Raw genomic sequence first — 19,924 nt, forward strand, 5'->3', positions numbered from 1 at the left:
AAAAACATATATATATATATATATAATGACATTTGGCAGACGCCCTTATCCAGAGTGAAATACAGTTGATTAGACAGGAGACAACCCTCCCCTGGAGCAATGGGCCCAACAACTATGCAGATTTTATTGTGGCTACACTGGGGATCAAACCTCTGACCATCATGTACCTTAACCACTACGCTACAGGCCACCCCAGCATGCACCCCAAAAACAGCTGAACATTCTGGCTTGGTTAAACATAGCTCTAATAAATGAAGTGCATTTACTTTAAATAATAGGGTTTTTTTTTTTCTGATTAAGTACAGGAAAATATTTAATCAATCAATGTTGAGGCAAAAACTATGGAATCACTCAATGTTGAGAAAAAAATTATGGGATCACCAACAACAAAAAAATCACAATTAGTACTTTGTTGCTTCTTCAAGGAATGGACTCCACAAATGAAAAACAATATTCTCCATCAACCTGGTTCCAACTTTCTTGAATAGCGGTCGACAGATCAGCTTTGCAGGATGGAGCCTTGTCATGGACCATTTTTTTATTTTATTTCCACCATAAAATTTAAATCAGATTAAGATCCCGACTATTTGCTGGCCATGTCATTGAGTTGATATACCTTTCCTGAAGAAAAGCTTCAACACTCTTTGCTCTGTGACAAGATGCATTGTCATCCTGACTTCCTCATCACCAAACCATTTTCTATTGATGGAATGAGAAAGGGGTCCAAGATTTCAATGTACACCTGTGCAATGTACACATGTGACTGTTGAGGTAATGGTTTACTGGTCCTTTACCTGACATGCAACCCCATATCATAAATGACTGGGGAAATTTGCTTGTTTTCCTCAGGCAGTTATCTTTGTATGTTTCATTGGAATGGCACCAGACAAAAGTTCCAGCATCATCGCCTTGGTCAATGCAGATTTGTGATTCATCACTCAATATCAATTTCATCCAATCATCCACACTCCATGATTTCTTCTCTTTAGCCCACTGCAACCATGTTTTGTTCTGTTTAGGTGTTAGTGCTGGTTTTCGTTTGGCTTTTCTCTATGTAAATCCCATTCATTCAGCCGATTTCTTACAGTTCGGTCACAAACATTGACTCCTGTTTCCATCCATTTGTTTTTCATTTGTTTAGTTGTGCATGTTATATTTTCAAGGCATATTGCTTTGAGTTTTCTGAGTGCTTTGACATCTTCCGTGGTCTACCTGTATGTTTTCCTTTTGTAACCTTACATTTTGTTTATACTTGCACCAAATATTAGACACAGCTGCCTGGGAACAACCAACATCTTTTACTGTGTTGGAGTTCCTTCTTGAAGGAGTTTCATAATCCTTTCCATGTTTCAATTGACAGCTCTCTTCTTGGAACCATGTTTCCCTTCAATTAGTCAAGTCCAACAGCTTGATAAGGTCTGCAAACACTGCAGACTAACTTGCATATTCAGAAATACAAATTACAAAGTGATTCCATAATTTTCTCCTGGACATTGCGTGATTCCATCATTTTTTCCTCCACTTCATCGGGAAAAAAGTATGCCATTAATTAAAATATTCTAATCTAATTTGTTTGAGGTATGTTTCATGAAGCCAGAATGTTCAGCTGTTAAATAAAATTAGTTTCGTGTCTCTGTCATTTGTTTATTTGCTATGAATTCAATTTTTAAAAAAAGCTGGTTGAACATTCTCTAAGTGCGCTGATTCCATCATTTTTGCCAGGGGTTGTAGATATTGAAACCGCCCAAGAGAAGTGCACCGCAACCAATTTGCAGCTCTTTTGAGATGTATGCTACGCAAAGGGCGTTCAGGTTTCACAGGTTATGTTCCGAAACTATCTTTTTTCAACCAGGCGTTCTTTTATGCCACATGCCATTAATGTAATGTAATGCAAAACGAGTTCAGACACAATTTGTCAAATTATGTTGCAGTAGGGCTAGCTACAGTAAATATTATTTTTCTGTATTAATACAATATATTTCATGTTTTTAAAATAGCTATATTAACCAGACTTAGACTTGTGAATGCGTTTTCTTTACAACCGTAGCCTAAATGATTTCAGTCCACACGAAAGAGTGGTCCCGAGGTGAACTCTTTGGTATTTTCTCACCATGAGTTCTGTGTATTTTTTGCAACCGAATCCTTCCCACCCCTCCTCCACCCCATACTCCACCCCTTTTCGCATAACTCTACAGACAACATGACTGGTTGTCTACTGAGAAGATGATGTCGGTGTAAACATCCACTGTGTTGGATTTACTAAATTACAGGCAATACATCCAGATTGAACTATTGTAGGCCATTCATTCTAACCGAACAACCGAATAATGGCAACCGTCAAAAAGGATGAGAGACTGACAAATTCACAGAGCTTCCTATGCGTGGGATTTGCTGGAATCTTCAGCAAAACAGCCACGTCTCCATTGGAGGTTGTAAAGATTAAAAGTCAGATTGGGACGTTTCACAGCAAAATAGGTTTTTTAAACACTTTTCTTTTAATCTACAAGAATGAAGGCCTGCGAGCATTGTGGAAAGGAAATATGGTTTCGTGCCTTCGGTTGTTCCCTTACAGTGCGATACATCTGGCAACCTACAAAAAGTAAGTATATTCTTGATTATTGCTTCATAAACACAGTCAGTCACTCCATTTATGAACCAACACTAGCTAAATAGTATATTTTTGGAAGTGCGTGTGGATTTAAGAACGTAGCCAGTCTAGTTAGCCAGCTCAGCTAGCTAACGGTGCATCATTTCGATTGATTGTGCAGCTTGGCTACAAAGTTAACAAGCTGGTTAACTGTTTCACTAATAAATAACACATATCAAACAACCAAAGTTTATATGTAGCTTATGCGAATAGTTAGTCTAATGGTACACAGCAGATTATTAGCCATTTAAGTGTTAGCATTATTATCTGGCGAGCTAGCTTGTTGCTGTCGTGAACAAACTGTAATATTGGTCTGTAGCTTGCGAATGTGTTGTTTCTCATTGAAATTAGTTGTGGGGCACGACTTTGTCGAGCTTTGCCGCATCAGTTAAATTTAGTTTCTTATTCTTATAATTTGATTAGCAGCTTGCGGTTTGTTTTCAAATTCACTTCCTCTTAGCTAAATTCACTGCTGTTCATGTTCCGTGACATAACGCTCACGCCTTCCATCCTCGTCCAATGAATTTGCTTGAAGCAACTCAGCCGATAACAGCGTCAGCAAATACCTGGACAGATCCGTCGTGGGTTTGTTTGTTTAGCTCAGCTGCACCGGGCGTATCATACAGTTCAGTGACCGGGAGAGCTTTACAAATCACCTATCAACGATTAATCAGTTTTCGGGGTACATTTATGGCTGAGTGAATCTAATCTTGCCATTGAGTAGTGTCAGCAAAGTGTGACCTGCCACCCATAAAACCGATCACGTTATGAAACACGTGCAACTATTATGCTGAACCCAGTAGAAAACATTCTGTAAATCACGTCAGGGCAGAGTGACATAATCATCTCCATTTTCGTTGAAAATCGTAGGCCTAAACTTTGAACAATGTATAGTGAAGCAAACTGTAGCTTTTCTGGAATTAATACGCCAGATACTGTGCATGGATGACGTATATTCAACGAAAAGTGATCGTATAGGGTTATACTTTAGAAAGTACCGGTAATTGCGTTCTAATTTCTACCGTGTAAGCTATAAGAATAGCTGTGTCGTATTAAAGTGTCTAATTATTATTTTATTTTTTTAAATACTGTCCATATTTGAAGAAAGAGTTCTGTTTTTTTTTATTCAACCAATCAAATGTGCTTGGATGCACGAAATGAAAATGAAAAATTAAGTTCTCGTTATTCAGGCGTTCGAGGTTTTTATTTCCTTTTTTTGTTTTGTTCAGTTTCAGTTTAGCCGACACCACTCGTTTTGACCAATTCATAACAATGGTTTTAGGGGATGCGTACATTGCAAGGATGTGCTAGCCGAACCAGTACTTGCGCTGGTGCATATTTAATATGTATTTATTTGTTGGGTTCAGGATTGTCCACTTGCACATGGACGAATTGTGCTACATCTCTCAGTGGAGGGCTATTGCTGCCGGTGGACTGGCCGGGATCGCCGCTGCCCTGGTCACGTACCCCCTGGAGGTGGTGGAAACAAGGCTCATCGCCCAGAACTGCCGGCAGCCTACGTACAGGGGAGTCCTACACAGCCTCTCTAGCATCGTCCACCAAGAAGGACTGAAGTCCCTCTATAGAGGCTTCTCCCTGACAGTCATCGGTATGCTTGAAACTTGAAGGACGGACATGTTATGCCTCATATTATCAATAACATAAAAGCATGTGTGTTGTGGGAATTTCGTTAAACTGGCTTTCTGAATCTGGCCACCTAGTCATCGCCCCACATCCGGTTGGCTACACAGTGCCATGCATTCCTGCCCAGTTGCATTCCCAGGTCATCGCTGCAGATGTGAGCGGAGTTCTCACTTAACCTACTTGGTTACAAATCACAGTCAATATATCAATCAATTATTTGTTGACGTAATCGTAAGTTGTTATGTCATTTAAAGTTTTAATTAAGGCGATGGGGGCAGAATGTGTAGCATCCATTAGGAAATTTAGTTTCTCCGAGAGCGCAGTGTAAGAGATGTCTGCACTGGACTTATTTGACCAGAGGGATGCTCACCCCCTACTGGCCCATCAACATCACTTCCAGCAGCAACTTAGTTTTCCCAGGAGGTCTCCCATCCAAGTGCTAAACAAACGTACGCCTGCTTAGCTTCAGCCATTCGGTAGAAGCCCGATGTATGGTGGTATGGCTGCTAATTCTTCTAGATGCTTGACGTGTGCTCACACTTGCGTGTTCAATGCGTTATTAAGACGCAGAGCCTCGTGAGAATCGAATATTAGTCTGCAGCCAAATTGTAAATGATAGTACAGATTGGTGAAAGCTATCCTCTTAGCTCCTTCAGATAGATCCTTTTTTTGAGAGGTTCGGTTTGAGAATTGGGCTGGATGGATTACCTAACGGATGCTACGCAAAATGTTGTGTAAGTTCCATGGGCATTTACCATCTGCTAAATGCCTGTAATGAATGCATGTAATGCATAATGAACGGAGATCTTCGTTCGGCCGCAATGCAGTGCCTGGTTTTTGCTGTGTTCCCGTAGGTGCTGTGCCTTTCTCCCTGGGCTGTTATGCGGTGTACATTAATTTGGAGAATCTGTGGCAGGAGCCCAGCTTTCGCTTCACGCCGCTGCAGAACTTCATCAACGGTTGCGTGGCCGCGGGTCTGGCCCAGACCCTCTCTTTCCCCTTTGAGACGGTCAAGCGGAAACTGCAGGTCAGAGCTTTTTACATGTACATGTTCACTTCAGTTTACACGTCAGGATATCCTGTCCGATGTTTTTTTATTCTCCCGGTTTAATATATGGGAATGCTAGAGGACACATTTTGGGAAATGTGCAAGATCAGTCCAGAAGAGGGCACACTAGCCCCCGGTTCATTTCTGTGGGAGTCATAATAGCATGGGTGAATCTCAGACCCTGTGCGCCTTTTAGACAATGTTGAAATTACATATTCAAAATGACATATTACACAAACCAGATTGTTGCATACAACGTCCTTATTTCAACAAAATATGAACTTGTTTTAATGAACCTGCCAGATATTGTTCTTTGGCATTTCTGATTTTCATGTGGTTATTGAGTGATTTTGTTCACTTGATGTTTAGAATGCATAGGAATAACAACAAGAGTTGCGAGGGAATAAAAAAAGATCACTAGACAACAAATTGGACGGTTGGAGGCTAGTCTGTGAAATTCAATAAATATAAAATTTGTGTGTATCATGAAACAATAATGGTTAATACCATATTGTGCTGCATTGTAATGAAGCCTTACAGTGCTACACAGGATAGTACCTTACCATAATGATAGCGCATCTGTGCTACGGGTTCTCGTCCACATCAGACTTGCCCCTCTTGGCACAGGGAAAGCAGTTATTGGAGGAACAACCGGACTTGAAATGGCACGTGTGATTGTAAGAGCACTTCGCCTGCATTCGGTGGTCTATTCTTAGGCCTGAAGGTGTTGGGGCAGCTGGGAATGTGGACCTTCAGGGTCCAGTGCTGGTATCCAGAGCTGTAGATGCCATCCATAAAAGTCCATAAACCGCACAAGAGGCACACTAGTGCCTGGGTTATGGTGAAATCTGATGGCAGCATTTGTAAAAATCTATCTTGTAACATTTTGTTATAATTACGGACGAGACTATGAAAGATGGGAGAATGAAAATGTAAATGGCAAGTGTGCGGTTCAACAGACAATTTTGAGACCTTAATTGCATTGGAGCTGACACAACAGGAGACGTTAAACAGAAACAGAAAACCCACTCGTATCCAGCCGTTGGAACACTGGGCGACCAAACGCAGTAACCTTAGCAGCAATTCATGACTGGAGATCAGATGACGAGACAACTGAACACAGTTAGACGTTTATTTAGGTTTGTTCGTGTTGTAGAAGTTCAGTCTCACAAAAAAGGTGTTGTCCAGCTCTCCAGTCTTACATGGCAACACAATGTGCATTTGCTGAAAGCCTGAAAAGACAGGAAATTAAATTTGTTGACCTCTGACAACATGCTACAGCCCTGTATAATGTCGACTGTATGTCAAAAAAACATGTGCTCAGCACTGGGCAGATTGTTTTAGATTCAAACATCTCAAAGAATTCATAATCTTGGAGTAGTGCACTGTAAAGTGTTTGCCAATTTTGCATATTAACGTTAGGCAATATACAGGTAGGTCCATAGATATTTGGACATTGACAAAGTTATTGCTATTTTGGCTGTCTACCACAGGATATTGGAGTTGGAAGTAAATAATGAATATGAATATTTTTTATACTTGATTGCATATGCCTTGCATGCAATGACTTCCTGGTGTCTGTGACCTGTCAACATCATCAGAGTCTGGGTATCTTATTTTCAGGTTGTCCTACAAGCGATACTGAAACTCTTTGCATTTGAATGGATCTCTATGGGAATTGGGGGGCGGGACTAGATTCTGATTATGCTGTGCAGTATAGAACACATTTCTTGCCTAAGTGGCGTTATGGTTTTTTCTCCTGAATAATTATTCGACTGAATCCCATGGAAAAATTATTCAGGAGAAACAACCCTTGAAGTGATCCATCCATATCTGCTGCATATCTGACAACAGCATGATGGTTTGAGGGTCAACTATCCTGTGGTAGACAGCTAAAATAACAATAGCTTTGCCAATGTCCAAATATTTATGGACCTGACTGTATGCATGATTTAATTCATGTTGTCAAAGATCTGGGCTGATACCTTGATGTAGAGTGGGGCTGATCAATTTAATTTCCTGTCTTGTAAGGCTTTTCCGTTGGATCTAAATTGAGTTATTTTTGTTCAAAAAGTCTTCGGTTTTTGGCGGTATTTGGTGAGCCCGTAGCCATTGTAGTAGACCTGTGAAATGGCATTGAGATTAGTTTTGAAATGGGTGAGATATCGAATTTCACAATTTCATGTTTTGAATGGAAGTGCCAACCAACGCTACCGCGCTCACTATAATATGCTATCTATATATAGCACAGTATGTTGTGTGGAAGGCCCTGCCTGTGAGTGTGGGTCTTGTATGGTCCCTCAGGGCTAGCGTTGTGTTTCCTACACAGTCGTTGGGACTCCTTGTGAGATCGGGGCTTGTTTTTCCATGGGGGACGGGCACTTGCCTGCAAACAAACTTGCTGCAGCTTGGTTGCGTAACCTCACGACTTGGAAGTACCTCTGAAAACCTGCATTGCCCAGTGGAACTGAACCATAAACGGGAGCGATAAAGAGCAGACCCTCCCTGTTGTGTTTTCGTCACATGTCCGCCCATTTGTTGCCGGACATGTGACATTTGAAAGAGACAACATGTGAGCTGGAGTGTGTAAATATAGCATTTGAGAAATACAATAATTATTCTCGACATTCACAATGTAGGGAGTCCAGATTCACAGTTGTTGTCCCACCCCCCCCAGCACTCTGCATTTAAAGACAAGGAAAGTTACACTGACGCTGTGTTTCAGACAACAGAACTATTGCCATCACACACCATGTCTGAAAATGGCAGAATTGCACATTTTGTGAAATGCTCGTTTTAGCTGAAGCTACTGTTGCAGGTAGCGGTCTTTAAGTACAATCTTCTGAAGCAATCCTAACATCCTGTGAAGGGCAATGGGCGTCACTACCCATACCAAGTGAGTCAGAGTGACTCGTGAATCACTGTGCCGACAATGCCTTTAAGGGAGGCTGATTGCAAAACTCTACACTCAATTTGCTTTGTAAATGGAAGACATAGGCTCTATTGCTAAATAAAATTCTGTAACTGGCAATTAATTATATTGCTAATTCAAAAACAATTTCCTGGTCCTGACAAATTTCAACCATTTGGTCATGAATGTCTTTCAATATTCGAAGAACATTGGACATTGTTTAATGCTTAAGCAAGCTCAAGAGAAAGTACTATCAGTATTACTACAAAGTTGTTGTTAAGCCACGCTTCTATAAAGGAAAGATGGATACACGTGGATATATGTTGTTTGGTCTACTGGACATCACCCCTTGTGAGCCTGAGTGTGTTCCTCCTTCCAAATGTAGACTTTTGTTATATTAGTCTATATTACATATACAATTGTTATACTGGGTAATTTGCCATTGTAATTGTGATGAGCTTGCCTGGTAACATGCAGGTACAGTATCTGCATTCACGACTATAGCCTGTGATAGTACCTTGCAATGACTACCTCTAAGGCAGGTTCCCAAACCTCTCCCCATGTACCCCCAGCCGTATCCAGGTATTTGAGGCGTTCCACCTCAAGCTCACCTATTGCAACTAATCAAGGGCTTGAGTGGCAGTGTAGCACTAATGTTTATGACCTGGGCTCGTAACCCAAAGGTGGCGGACTTGATTCCCAGGTAGGACACATGCCCCTTGTACCCTTGAGCAAGGTCTTTAACCTGCATTACTTCAGGAAATGTGTAGCTGGATACTATGGAAAAAGCTATGTAGCTATGTAAACACCTTTTTTAGGCATTTATTAGACTTATTTTTTAGACTTCTAAAAGGCCGTAGCCTTTTCACTTAGAGTTATGATGCGTTGTGTGTTCAGATACGCTCTTGTGCATACCACTGTTGTAATGGTGTGGTTATTTGTGTTACTGTCACCTTCCTGTCAGCTTCGACCATTCTCCTCTGACCTTTCTGTCTGCTGCTCACTGGATTTTTTAAAACCATTTTTTGCAAACTCTAGAGACTAATGTGCATGAAAATCCCAGGGGATCAGCAGTTTCTGAGATACTGAAACCACAAAAGATCATTCCACGGTCAAAGTCACTTAGATCACATTCTTTCCCCATTCTGATGGTTGATGTGAACATTGAACAACTGAAGCTGCTGACCCGTATCTACATGATTGTTGTATGCATTGCACTGCTGCCACACAATTGGCTGATTAGATAATCGCATGAGTAAGTAGGTGTAATAAAGTAAAAATGTTCCTAATAAAGTGCTCGGTGAGTGTAAGTTGTTCTGGATAAGAGTGTCTGGTAAATGCCTGTAACGTATTTTAATGTCCCCGAGGGGACTTAGTACCTTAGTCCCCTCGCACTGCTCTGAGGTGCGTGGCCACGGCACTTGCACACTTGACGGGTAATTGTCCTCTGTCCTCTGTCCTCTGTCCTCCAGGCCCAGAGCGCTCTGCTGCCGCACTGTGGCGGGGCTGACGTCCATTTCAGCGGCACGCTGGACTGCTTCAGGCAAGTCGTCAAAAACAAGGGGATTCTGTCTCTGTGGAGCGGCCTCACCGCCAACGTGATCAAGGTACGGCTTGTCTACATGCACCCTCTTTCATCTGTTTGGTTTTCCCTCTTTCCTTTTAAAGATAGTTTTTAGGCCTTTTTCAGCTTTATTGGACAGTATATAGAGACAGGAAGAATGGGGGCGAGAGAGGGAGAGACATGCGACAAATTGTCAGACGGTCGGATTCGAACCGTTGACGTCGCGGCTCACAATGAGCATGTGGTCAGTGCTCTGCAGGCTGCGCCACCGAGACACCCCATTCCTTCTCTTTCCTTAGGTGCCACTCACTGGCAATATTCCAATATCTGATATTTAGAGCTTCAGTCAGTTTATGGTTTTATAATTTAACTTGTACGCTCCATGTCAACGCATGTTCCCATGACCCCCAAAGTATAGAAACAGGTATTGCAATAGTAAATCATTTATTTCAAATGGAATATTACTAAGATCAAGTTTTTTTTTTTTAATACTGGGTGGAATTGGAAAGCGGTTAGAATTCCATTCCTCTATAAAGATGCACCAGTGAGTGGAAAATCATTAAAGTGACACGGTACGGTATTTTTTATGCACACCAATGCTCTGAAACAGGACACGTAGATTAGTCCTATTCTCCTGAGGCTGTAGCCTGTAACACAGTGGAATGTAAACCAGGCGGATACAGCCACGCCCAGAAACAGCACAGCACTCTCAGATGAAGCTAAACGGGTTTCCCTTTGGGCGTACCTTGGTTACCTACCTGGACTAAAGACACACCCTCTCATTTTTGCTCAGTGGTATTCTATGTGTGGATCCAGCCTTTTTTGGGGAAGACAGTGCATCACAGAAAACAATGCCAATACTGTGTCCTCTCTTGTTTTATTATGCAAACATCCATACAAGAATCTGGATATTGCAAAACATAACAATGTGTATAATAATTTGTCATTTGTCAGAGATTGATTTCATTTAACTTTTGATTTAATCCTGGTCAAATTGCACTGCTTATGGATGATTCTGATTCAGTCTGAATTTCAAGGGTTTGGACAACGGCTTTACACTGACGGCCTGTCACCTTGCAGCATTCCATATGATAATGCGAAGCCTCATTCCTGGCAAATCTGGAAGTCCAGAAAGTACATTTTGTATGAAATGAATGCTTTGGAGTTGCCTCAAAAATATGAATATGAACCTTTGGGTAGGATTTTGTCATGTACCTTAACCACTACGCTACAGGCCGCCCATTAAGCTGAAGAAATAGAAAAAGGTTACACACAGGCATATGCATTGATACATATTTTGGTGTTTTGGTTTCTTCAGATTGTGCCCTACTTTGGCCTGCTCTTCAGCTGCTTTGAGATGTGCAAGCAGATCTGCCTGTACCGGAACGGCTACATCGTATCGCCGCTGAGCTACCAGCTCACCCCGGGCGTGGACCAGAGCCTGGGCCCCTCAGAGCTAGAGGAAGTGAAGCGGTACCTGAGGAACAGGAACTTCTGCGCAAAGCAGTCAACCATCGACAACCGGTGGTGACACAGGCCTCCAGGCCCTAAGGCCCCAAACTGCTGAGGAAGAATCCTCAACTCAGTCTGCCTGCACCTCCCCAAATGGAGCAGAAATGTTTGTTGGACAAGTTTGGGGAGGACACTGTGTCTCGATTGGGGAGAAGCAATGGTGCGGATGTTTACTGCATAGTTTGTGGTGTCCCTGTGAATTACCCGAGGCAGTACATAATGCAGTTGGTCCAGTTGTTAGGAAGCGTGTATTCCTCATGCCACATTGTATTTGCAAGTGGCAATGCATTACACGGCAACATTCACATACTCAGCGGTACTTACTTCCAAGTAAGTTTGCGTTCAGGCCACAACCTGCAATACCATTCTCTAAACTTGAAGCTTTTGTGTGAATTGCCTTTATTCATTCAAAACTACAGGGAGTCCATAATGCACAGTATTATGTCATGGTTAGGTTCCAAGCACATCCAAAATAAAGGATAGGACACAGAAATATGAAGCACTGATCTACTGCTGCTAAAGAGATTTTTTTCTGCAGAATCATTGGAATTATGTTAATGCATTAATGCTAATACAAGTATTGCTGGCATTGTGTTTGATGCACACATCTACACCAAGGAAATTTGTGTGGTTATTTTTTATGTAGATCTACGTTAATTTACTTTAATTATCTCGTAATGGATTTTTTTCATTCCTGAAATGAAGTGCCAATCAGATGCTGAAAGCACATTGCCACATCTCTAGAAATACAGACCACTCCATTGAAATTTCATGGAAAATGCAATTACTGTCTGTCATATGATGTTTATAAGTATTTCATTTACTAAAGAAAGTGTATTTTCATATGTGTAATAAAACAAATGTGCATTGAATGATTTCCTGCATATTTCTCAGTCATTTCATGTGCACCGCTCTAGTAGGTTGTATTACAGTAGTCCCCACCCTGGGTTTTGGAGAGCTTTGGGATCTGGTTTCCATTCTTTCTCAGCTCTTACTTGATCTATTGAACGAGCCAGTTGATTACGTAGTTTAGCTCATTTATTGGGATTGAATTCGTGATTTTACGGAGAAAACCAAATGCCAACACTGTGTTGTGCTTAAATGTCTGAATAAGCTCTTTTCCCTTGTGTGCCTCGCATTCATATGAAGATGAGTCCTGATTTTAGCATGTTCATTCATTCATTCATTATCCTAACCCGCTTATCCTAAACAGGGTCGCAGGGGGGCTGGAGCCTATCCCAGCATACATTGGGCGAAAGGCAGGAATACACCCTGAACAGGTCGCCAGTCCATCGCAGGGCACACACACCATTCACTCACACACTCATACCTATGGGCAACTTAGACTCTCCAATCAGCCTAACCTGCATGTCTTCGGACTGTGGGAGGAAACCGGAGTACCCGGAGGAAACCCACACAGACACAGGGAGAACATGCAAACATAACACAGAGAGGCCCCGGCCGACGGGAATTCGAACCCAGGACCTCCTTGCTGTGAGGTGGCAGTGCTACCCACTGCACCATCCATGCCGCCGATTTTAGCATGTTAATACACATAAATCCATTTACAGTAAATAAACATATATTAACTCTTGCCCATAAAATGAATTATTGCAACATTGAAGAATATACTAAATGTTTGTGTCATACTGACATTTCACTATTCCAATAAATAATTTGCCTTGAGTCATAAATACTTTAAAACCATACATGTTGGGCTGAGCGGCACGGATGGTCCAGTGGGTTGCACTGCCACCTCATAGCAAGGTCCTAGGTTTGAATCCCGGTCGGCCGGGGCCTCTCTGTGTGGAGTTTGCATGCTCTCCCCGTGTTCGCGTTGGTTTCCTCCGGGTATTCCGGTTTCCTCCCACAGTCCAAAGACATGCAGGCTAGGCTGTTTGGAGAGTCTAAATTGCCTGTGGGTATGAGTGTGTGAGTGAATGGTGTGTGTGCCCTGCAATGGACTGGCGACCTGTCCAGGGTGTATTCCTGCCTTTCGCCCAATGTATGCTGGGATAGGCTCCAGCCCCCCGTGACCCTGTTCAGGATAAGCGGGTTCAGATAATGGATGGATGGATGGATGTTGGGCTGAGATAGATATATCTCAGTTCAGGACAGTAAGATGTACTCTCTAATTAGTAATAAAGAACCAATAGGTACAGCCATGTCTTTTGTCACTGAATACAGTGCCTGAATAAAGAGTGTATACAGAAGAATAGGCCTGCTTGATAGCCTTTAAAACTAACCAATATTTTCTAAATGACAATTATTTAACATGTATGACATTTTCATAGGTCAGCTCTTGACAAGTATCATTATGAAACAAATCACCTATATGATGCCAATGTTCCAAGTAGACTTATTCTTTGCACAAGTTTACTCTGGGCCAGTTTCACAGATTAAGCCTAGACCTAAAGTCCATTTTGAATGTTAATTCTACATACAAAACTCACTTTAGTCTCGGCCTAACATTAATCGGTCTGTGAAACCAGTCCCTTTTATTCGTTCAGATGTAATTTGCCAATCACAAATTCATACAGATTGAAGACCTTCCACTCGTAAATATATACCAATACCAATTTCAAACCATTTATTTAGCTATTTAACCTTGAAATAATTGTTCATATCTACAAAATCTAGTCATTCAACCCCTCCTTCACACCTTCGTAATGGAACAATCCAGGCGTCATATGATGTAGTGAATATATTTAACGTCATCCTCCGAATTCCCGCGTTGTCTCGCGAGCATATTCGTATTAAAGCCGTACTCCTCGAAACACTCGGCCATTTCGACTGCACCGCCGTCGTACTTGAGTGTCACGGCTGCTCAGCATTGTCCGCCAGAACCAACGCCTCCTTGCCCACAGTAAAAGATGAGTGATACCCTGATTTCGTTTGGCAAGGACTTCTTGGCCGGTGGCATTGCGGCTGCCATTTCCAAAACAGCTGTTGCCCCCATCGAAAGAGTCAAGCTTCTTCTTCAGGTAACGTGATATTTCATGTTGGCAACTTTGCTTGTCTTTGCTAACGGATGCCGTTTAGCGTCAGCTAGGTTCGTTAGCGTGAGCTGCATAGTTGGCCATTTTTAACGGAATTTAACAAACTACATTTGTATTCTCAATAGTTGGCCAAATAAATGATTGCTCTTGCGTTTGACTTTCAATAGAAGATCATTCACTGGAATTTAAGCTTACAAGATCCCAAGCTAGCCTAGGTCCAGTCAAGTTACATAAGAATGCTTGGCTAATACGCTAACACTAGGTTACGCGACCCATTGTTGCAGCCACGGCGATTTAGCACGGCACAAAATGAATTACACTCTTTGACTACCGTTAATCTACTTTAACGGTCTTGTTTTAATCCTTTATTCGTTTTGCAATATTCTGGATTTCCCGTTAACTACATAATTAATTGGTGGGTCTAAGTTAACGGAGGTCATGTATTTATGTAGCTAGCTAACGTTAACCTTTTCATGAATGCACGTGTAACGTTAGCTGCAGCTAAATTGGCTTTTCTGACTGGTTAATTTTCCTTCCTTATGTAATGTTAGGCCTGTTTTGTTTCCCGTCTCGAAAAGCTGTCTGTTTTTTTCAAAGTCTGTCACCTTGGTCTGTAGCCAAGTAACGTTTTCTAACGTGACCTGTATTAACACATCAAGTTCATTAGCCACTAGCAGTGTCGCTAACGGTACAGATGGTAGAGTAGAATACCTACCGTTAGTTGATTCGCTATGCGACCGTGCTGATATTCGTTCCTTCAAAGGCTCATTGACATTGGCTGACTTGGCTAAGATTGGCCGGCAAAGTTACCGTAAGTTACTAACGTTAGAAGCTAGCTAGCGGACGTTAATAACTTGGTACGCTTAAAAGCTCGATCTGTCAATACACGTAGAATTGTGATAACCATATTGTTGTGAAAAGCGGTTTGGGGAACACATCTTCTAAAATGTAGCAATATCTTTGTGTCTGCTGCCAAGGTCGCGACAAGGGTAGGCCTCGCCGCGCTCGGGCCTTGCGTGGATTGGCTAACCTTAGCAGTGAAACTTCACTTCCTATTTTAAAGTGGTTGCGGCCATTAGCTAGCTAGGTACTTAGCCGGATTCATTTTTAGTATGGCTTAAGTTGATTAAATTGATTTGGTTTACCGTTTTGATACAGGAATGCTAGCGAGCGAACTGGGTTGAAGGTAATTTCTGAAGGTTGTGACATTCATTTAACATTAAGGACAATTGCATGTTTTAGGTTTGCATTTTTGCTTTACTGTTAAGATGACGAATTCAGACTAGATACTTGCCAGAAACCCGTAGCTAGCTATTTTAATATTCGCTGCGTTCGTTAATCATCGGTTGCTAGGCCATTATGCCAGGTAAACTTTTCTCGTTCTACTTATCAATTTGTCCCTAGCTACTTGTTCCGAACGCGTAAATATAGCTTAGGAGGCAGAGCGGATGGCTTTTGATTGTAGTAAGTGCCGTGTAAATGAAAATGAATTGCTCATTTAATCGACAGTGTACGCCTTCATGATTCACGTTTTGTTTTTTTTTTAAATACAGGTGCAGCATGCCAGCAAACAGATCACCGTCGATAAGCAGTACAAGGGCATTATGGACTGCGTCGTCCGCATTCCTAAGGAGCAGGGCTTCATGTCATTCTGGAGGGGTAACTTGGCCAATGTCATCAGATACTTCCCCACCCAAGCCCTCAACTTCGCCTTCAAGGACAAGTACAAGAAGGTCTTCCTGGATGGCGTTGACAAGCATACCCAGTTCTGGCGGTACTTTGCTGGTAACCTGGCCTCTGGTGGAGCTGCCGGCGCCACCTCTCTGTGTTTCGTCTACCCGCTCGACTTCGCCAGAACCCGGCTGGCCGCCGACGTTGGCAAGTCTGGCGAGAGGGAGTTCTCCGGGCTGGGCAACTGCTTGGTGAAGGTGTTCAGGTCTGACGGTTTGAAGGGCCTGTACCAGGGCTTCAATGTTTCAGTCCAGGGCATTATCATCTACAGAGCTGCCTACTTCGGCATCTATGACACTGCTAAAGGTACTTTTTTTAAAAATTTTTATTTGTTGACCCGTTTGTTGGCAGCATTGCCCCTGCCTTGTTGCGTCATAGATGATGCACCTTTGGGGTTTCCTAAGGTGTCCACGGCTATAATGGGTCTTTGAATGCTCATGTAACCCAATTTGATGGATGTTGTAACCATTTGTATGGTAATTGTCTGACTTTCCTTATGGGTTTCTGTTCAATTGCGTTCAATTTTTACATTGATATTTTCAATTCAGGTATGCTGCCAGATCCCAAGAACACCCACATTGTTGTGAGCTGGATGATTGCTCAGTCAGTCACTGCAGTGGCCGGACTTACGTCCTACCCCTTCGACACCGTTCGCCGTCGTATGATGATGCAGTCCGGGCGCAAAGGAGGTGAGCACGACTTGACGCTGTACACTGGTCATCCTACTGCCGTGGCTATAGTTTCCATCTCGGTGCTGTTCCCTGTCTGTGACTTTGGAATTCTGGCATGCTGGCTCTGTGCTGTTCAGCTTTAGCTGGTGTTGTAAATTGACCAATGTGTGTCCTCCTCCCCCCTCTCTCCCAGCTGACATCATGTACTCCGGCACAATCGACTGCTGGAAGAAAATTGCCCGCGATGAAGGTGGCAAGGCCTTCTTCAAGGGAGCCTGGTCCAATGTTCTCCGAGGCATGGGTGGTGCCTTTGTGTTGGTCTTGTACGACGAGCTCAAGAAGGTCATCTAAATCCTGTTTTGTATGTCCGCCATTAATGTTGTTCAATGGTGTTATCTGTAACATATCTTGTACATTTGGAGGACTGTCAAAATTCCGCCTTATTTATAGGGACCAACTAGTGCTCACTGCTAGTTGCACAGGGGGAATGTCATGCGTTTCTTTCGCCCCACTTGATCTGTTTTCTTCCATCAATGTCATTCCCACAACCCTGTTGGGCACAAAAAACGTCTACCTTTTCATCCAGCCAGTCTGTTTTAGTCTGTACTTTAATAAATTTACCCTTCTGATTGAACCTACTTTCTGTGTGTGGCTAGCTGTCGTTCTTTTGCACCGAGGTATGCGTGGTGATATCGAGCCTTCGAGCCATGAATCAAGAGGGGGTTCACCGTTCAGTTCGCTGACTTGACACTCTTGGTTTAATTTCCACACTGGAGGCCCGGCTGGTGTGTGGAATGTTTGGGATGTGAATTTGAGAGCGTGCTGCCTGTCCTCCATGGTTGGCACTGGGCCTCTGCCAAAGTAAGCTGTGAAGGTCTTAAGTTGGGTTACTGTCACCGGTCACATGACCGGAGTGCTGTGGCCTGAAGCTCGTCCCATGTTTGTAAAATATCCTCAATGTCTTGACAGCTGATTGAAAGCAACAAGTGTAATTATAGTCATGAGACATGTTTGAAGTGCTGCTTACCAGATCGCTCCTTACCACATGGTCAGCTGAGGGCTGGCTGGATTGTTGTAGTCCTTGCAATCTTTTCAAGGGCTACAACAATCAGCAAGTTAAATCAGTCAATTTTCAAATTGTGTTCCGAAATTCTACGTCATACTTTAAGAAATGGGCGAGACTGGGTCATAACATCCCCTGGTGGTTAACGAAAGCCAAGTTGGATTAGCAGTGACATGAGGTGGATTATACTCTATTCTAAATATACTTTCCTTATCTCCTGGGCCTACTGTGGCTCTAGTACGGTGATGTGTAACTGCTCTACAGGGACTTTAACCTTGAGACAAGTATGCTGGTTCAATGGCAGGGTGCCCAAGCTGGTTATGTGCACTGCCCTGCTCTAGGCTATGGTTTTTTATGCCCTTGCTGATGGTTCAGATTCATTGATCTGAAAGCTAACGGTGCTTCCTAGACTTCGTTCTGATGGCCCTCTGCTTTAATTTCTCCTAGAACCGGGGTGTCAAACCGAAATCCCCGGGGGCTGCAGTGTCTGCGGGTTTTTGTAGTTTCCTTTCCATTTGCTGCCACTTAAGGCCTTAAGGCCTTAAACAAGGCAAATGGATACTTTAACCAATCAATGACTTGAATGAACCATACGTGCCCCGAACGCTCCCAAAAAACAAAACTGCGGCCCTCCAGGACTGGCATTTGACACCTGTGTCCTAGAATTTTTATTCTGGTTTTGTAATTGTGGGGGATGAAACTCCTTTAAAGATCTGAGGTAACACAGGAAATGGCAAATCCCATGTAGCATGAAAACAGTTGCTCTGTGGGACAATTTGTGGACAAACTGACAGTGTTTGGTTCTTTGCACTTAAATGGTCAACTGAATGCCGGCCTTCCTCTGCCAAATGTAAACTGTTTATAAAAGTATAATGTTGTTAGTATTACCCATTGGTTTGCCTTTTTGTTTTTCCCCATCATCCAATATGGTCTGGTAGTGTCCAATGGAGAGATGAAGCCCTTAATGATGAATGATGACCCTTTCTGGTCGTATGCTAAGAACATTTGCCTGTTCAGTCTTGGTGTAATGTGCACATATGCAATCGGGTTAAGGCTTAGTCAGAATCACCATCTGCTAAGTACCTAAGTCTGTACAAGGAATTTGAAATATAGGTGCAGACATGCATGGACAATGCAGACGTATGATGACCTGATTTCAACAATGCCTGGAGACCCTGGGCTAGAGGTGGGCAACGATTCCTGCAGGGTATGACAGGGCTTCTAGTTTTAGTCTTCATTTCCCAATTCTATATTTCACAGCAACCAAATCATAGATTTTTTTTTTAAGCTGCATCAAGATGGGCACATTTATGGGCTCCTCTTTATCTGGTTATGTAGTTGTTTTTTTCTAGTTTTGCAGCGCAGATTATCCGAGAGGAAATGGGAGATGTTGGGTCGCGTTTAGTCTGTCACGTGTCCTACACCACCGTGTAAATACGGTTCCTCATGCCACCGTGTGGTGAAAACATGCAGTGTAATAAGCAGGGCAAAAGTTATGTGCAGGAGTCTGTAAACCTGGGGCCTTATCTATAAAACTGTGCTTAGGATTCACGTCAAAAGGTTGCGTAAGCATGAAACCTAGGACGTGCGTACGCAAAACAATAGTCTGATTTATAAAACAGTGCATACGCACGTCCCACGCCAATTTTCCTTTATAAATCACAATCAACTCTAAATGTGGCGCAGCTTTGTCGGCTTCATGGCCCGCCCACAGTTGCCTATAAATAGGCAGTGAAACACCCCTAATGAATACGCATTTCACGAAGACGACAATGGCAAACGCTGAAAAGAAGGCCACGAAAAGGGATTTCAGCCATTTGATTTGCCTTTGATAGCTACAGGTGTGGGAATTATCCTGTAAATGACGAACAGTTCTGCACAACGAATGTGATGATGACGATGATAATAATAATAATACACGTTATTTGTCTAGCACCATTGAAAACACAGTTACAAAATTAAGAGATAAAACGAACAAAAATGTATAACAATAAACACATTATAAAACGTAATATATGAATATGATAACAATATATGAAACTATGCTCGTATCTGCCCGACTGACGCATTGTAAACGGCATCAGTGCAGCGCAATTTGTCCGACTGTTCACCATATTATTTATGAGAATACATT

General features: G+C 42.5%; 2 protein-coding genes across 2 annotated transcripts; both read left to right on the forward strand.

Annotated features, from left to right (window-relative positions):
* Positions 1–2,187: 2,187 nt before the first annotated feature.
* slc25a43 (solute carrier family 25 member 43) lies at positions 2,188–12,202 on the forward strand. Its single transcript, XM_061235487.1, has 5 exons — positions 2,188–2,599; positions 4,015–4,256; positions 5,146–5,318; positions 9,723–9,857; positions 11,133–12,202. The coding sequence occupies exons 1-5, from the start codon at positions 2,328–2,330 to the stop codon at positions 11,343–11,345; spliced, it is 1,035 nt and encodes a 344-aa protein (XP_061091471.1). The 5' UTR covers positions 2,188–2,327; the 3' UTR covers positions 11,346–12,202.
* A 1,899-nt stretch (positions 12,203–14,101) lies between these two features.
* slc25a5 (solute carrier family 25 member 5) lies at positions 14,102–17,365 on the forward strand. The gene is made up of 4 exons (XM_061235919.1): positions 14,102–14,310; positions 15,879–16,362; positions 16,605–16,745; positions 16,921–17,365. The coding sequence occupies exons 1-4, from the start codon at positions 14,200–14,202 to the stop codon at positions 17,076–17,078; spliced, it is 894 nt and encodes a 297-aa protein (XP_061091903.1). The 5' UTR covers positions 14,102–14,199; the 3' UTR covers positions 17,079–17,365.
* Positions 17,366–19,924: the final 2,559 nt, after the last annotated feature.

Source organism: Conger conger, chromosome 3 (genome assembly GCF_963514075.1).
Source record: "Conger conger chromosome 3, fConCon1.1, whole genome shotgun sequence".
Lineage (NCBI taxonomy): Eukaryota > Metazoa > Chordata > Actinopteri > Anguilliformes > Congridae > Conger > Conger conger.

Excerpts from the sequence above, each read along its gene's own strand:
- slc25a43 (XM_061235487.1), top strand. The coding sequence starts at position 2,328 with ATGGCAACCGTCAAAAAGGATGAGAGACTGACAAATTCACAGAGCTTC. Across the intron at positions 2,600-4,014 it reads CATCTGGCAACCTACAAAAA|GATTGTCCACTTGCACATGG; the intron begins GTAAGTATATTC and ends TGTTGGGTTCAG. Across the intron at positions 5,319-9,722 it reads CGGTCAAGCGGAAACTGCAG|GCCCAGAGCGCTCTGCTGCC; the intron begins GTCAGAGCTTTT and ends TCTGTCCTCCAG.
- slc25a5 (XM_061235919.1), top strand. The coding sequence starts at position 14,200 with ATGAGTGATACCCTGATTTCGTTTGGCAAGGACTTCTTGGCCGGTGGC. Across the intron at positions 14,311-15,878 it reads GAGTCAAGCTTCTTCTTCAG|GTGCAGCATGCCAGCAAACA; the intron begins GTAACGTGATAT and ends TTTTAAATACAG. Across the intron at positions 16,363-16,604 it reads CATCTATGACACTGCTAAAG|GTATGCTGCCAGATCCCAAG; the intron begins GTACTTTTTTTA and ends TTTTCAATTCAG.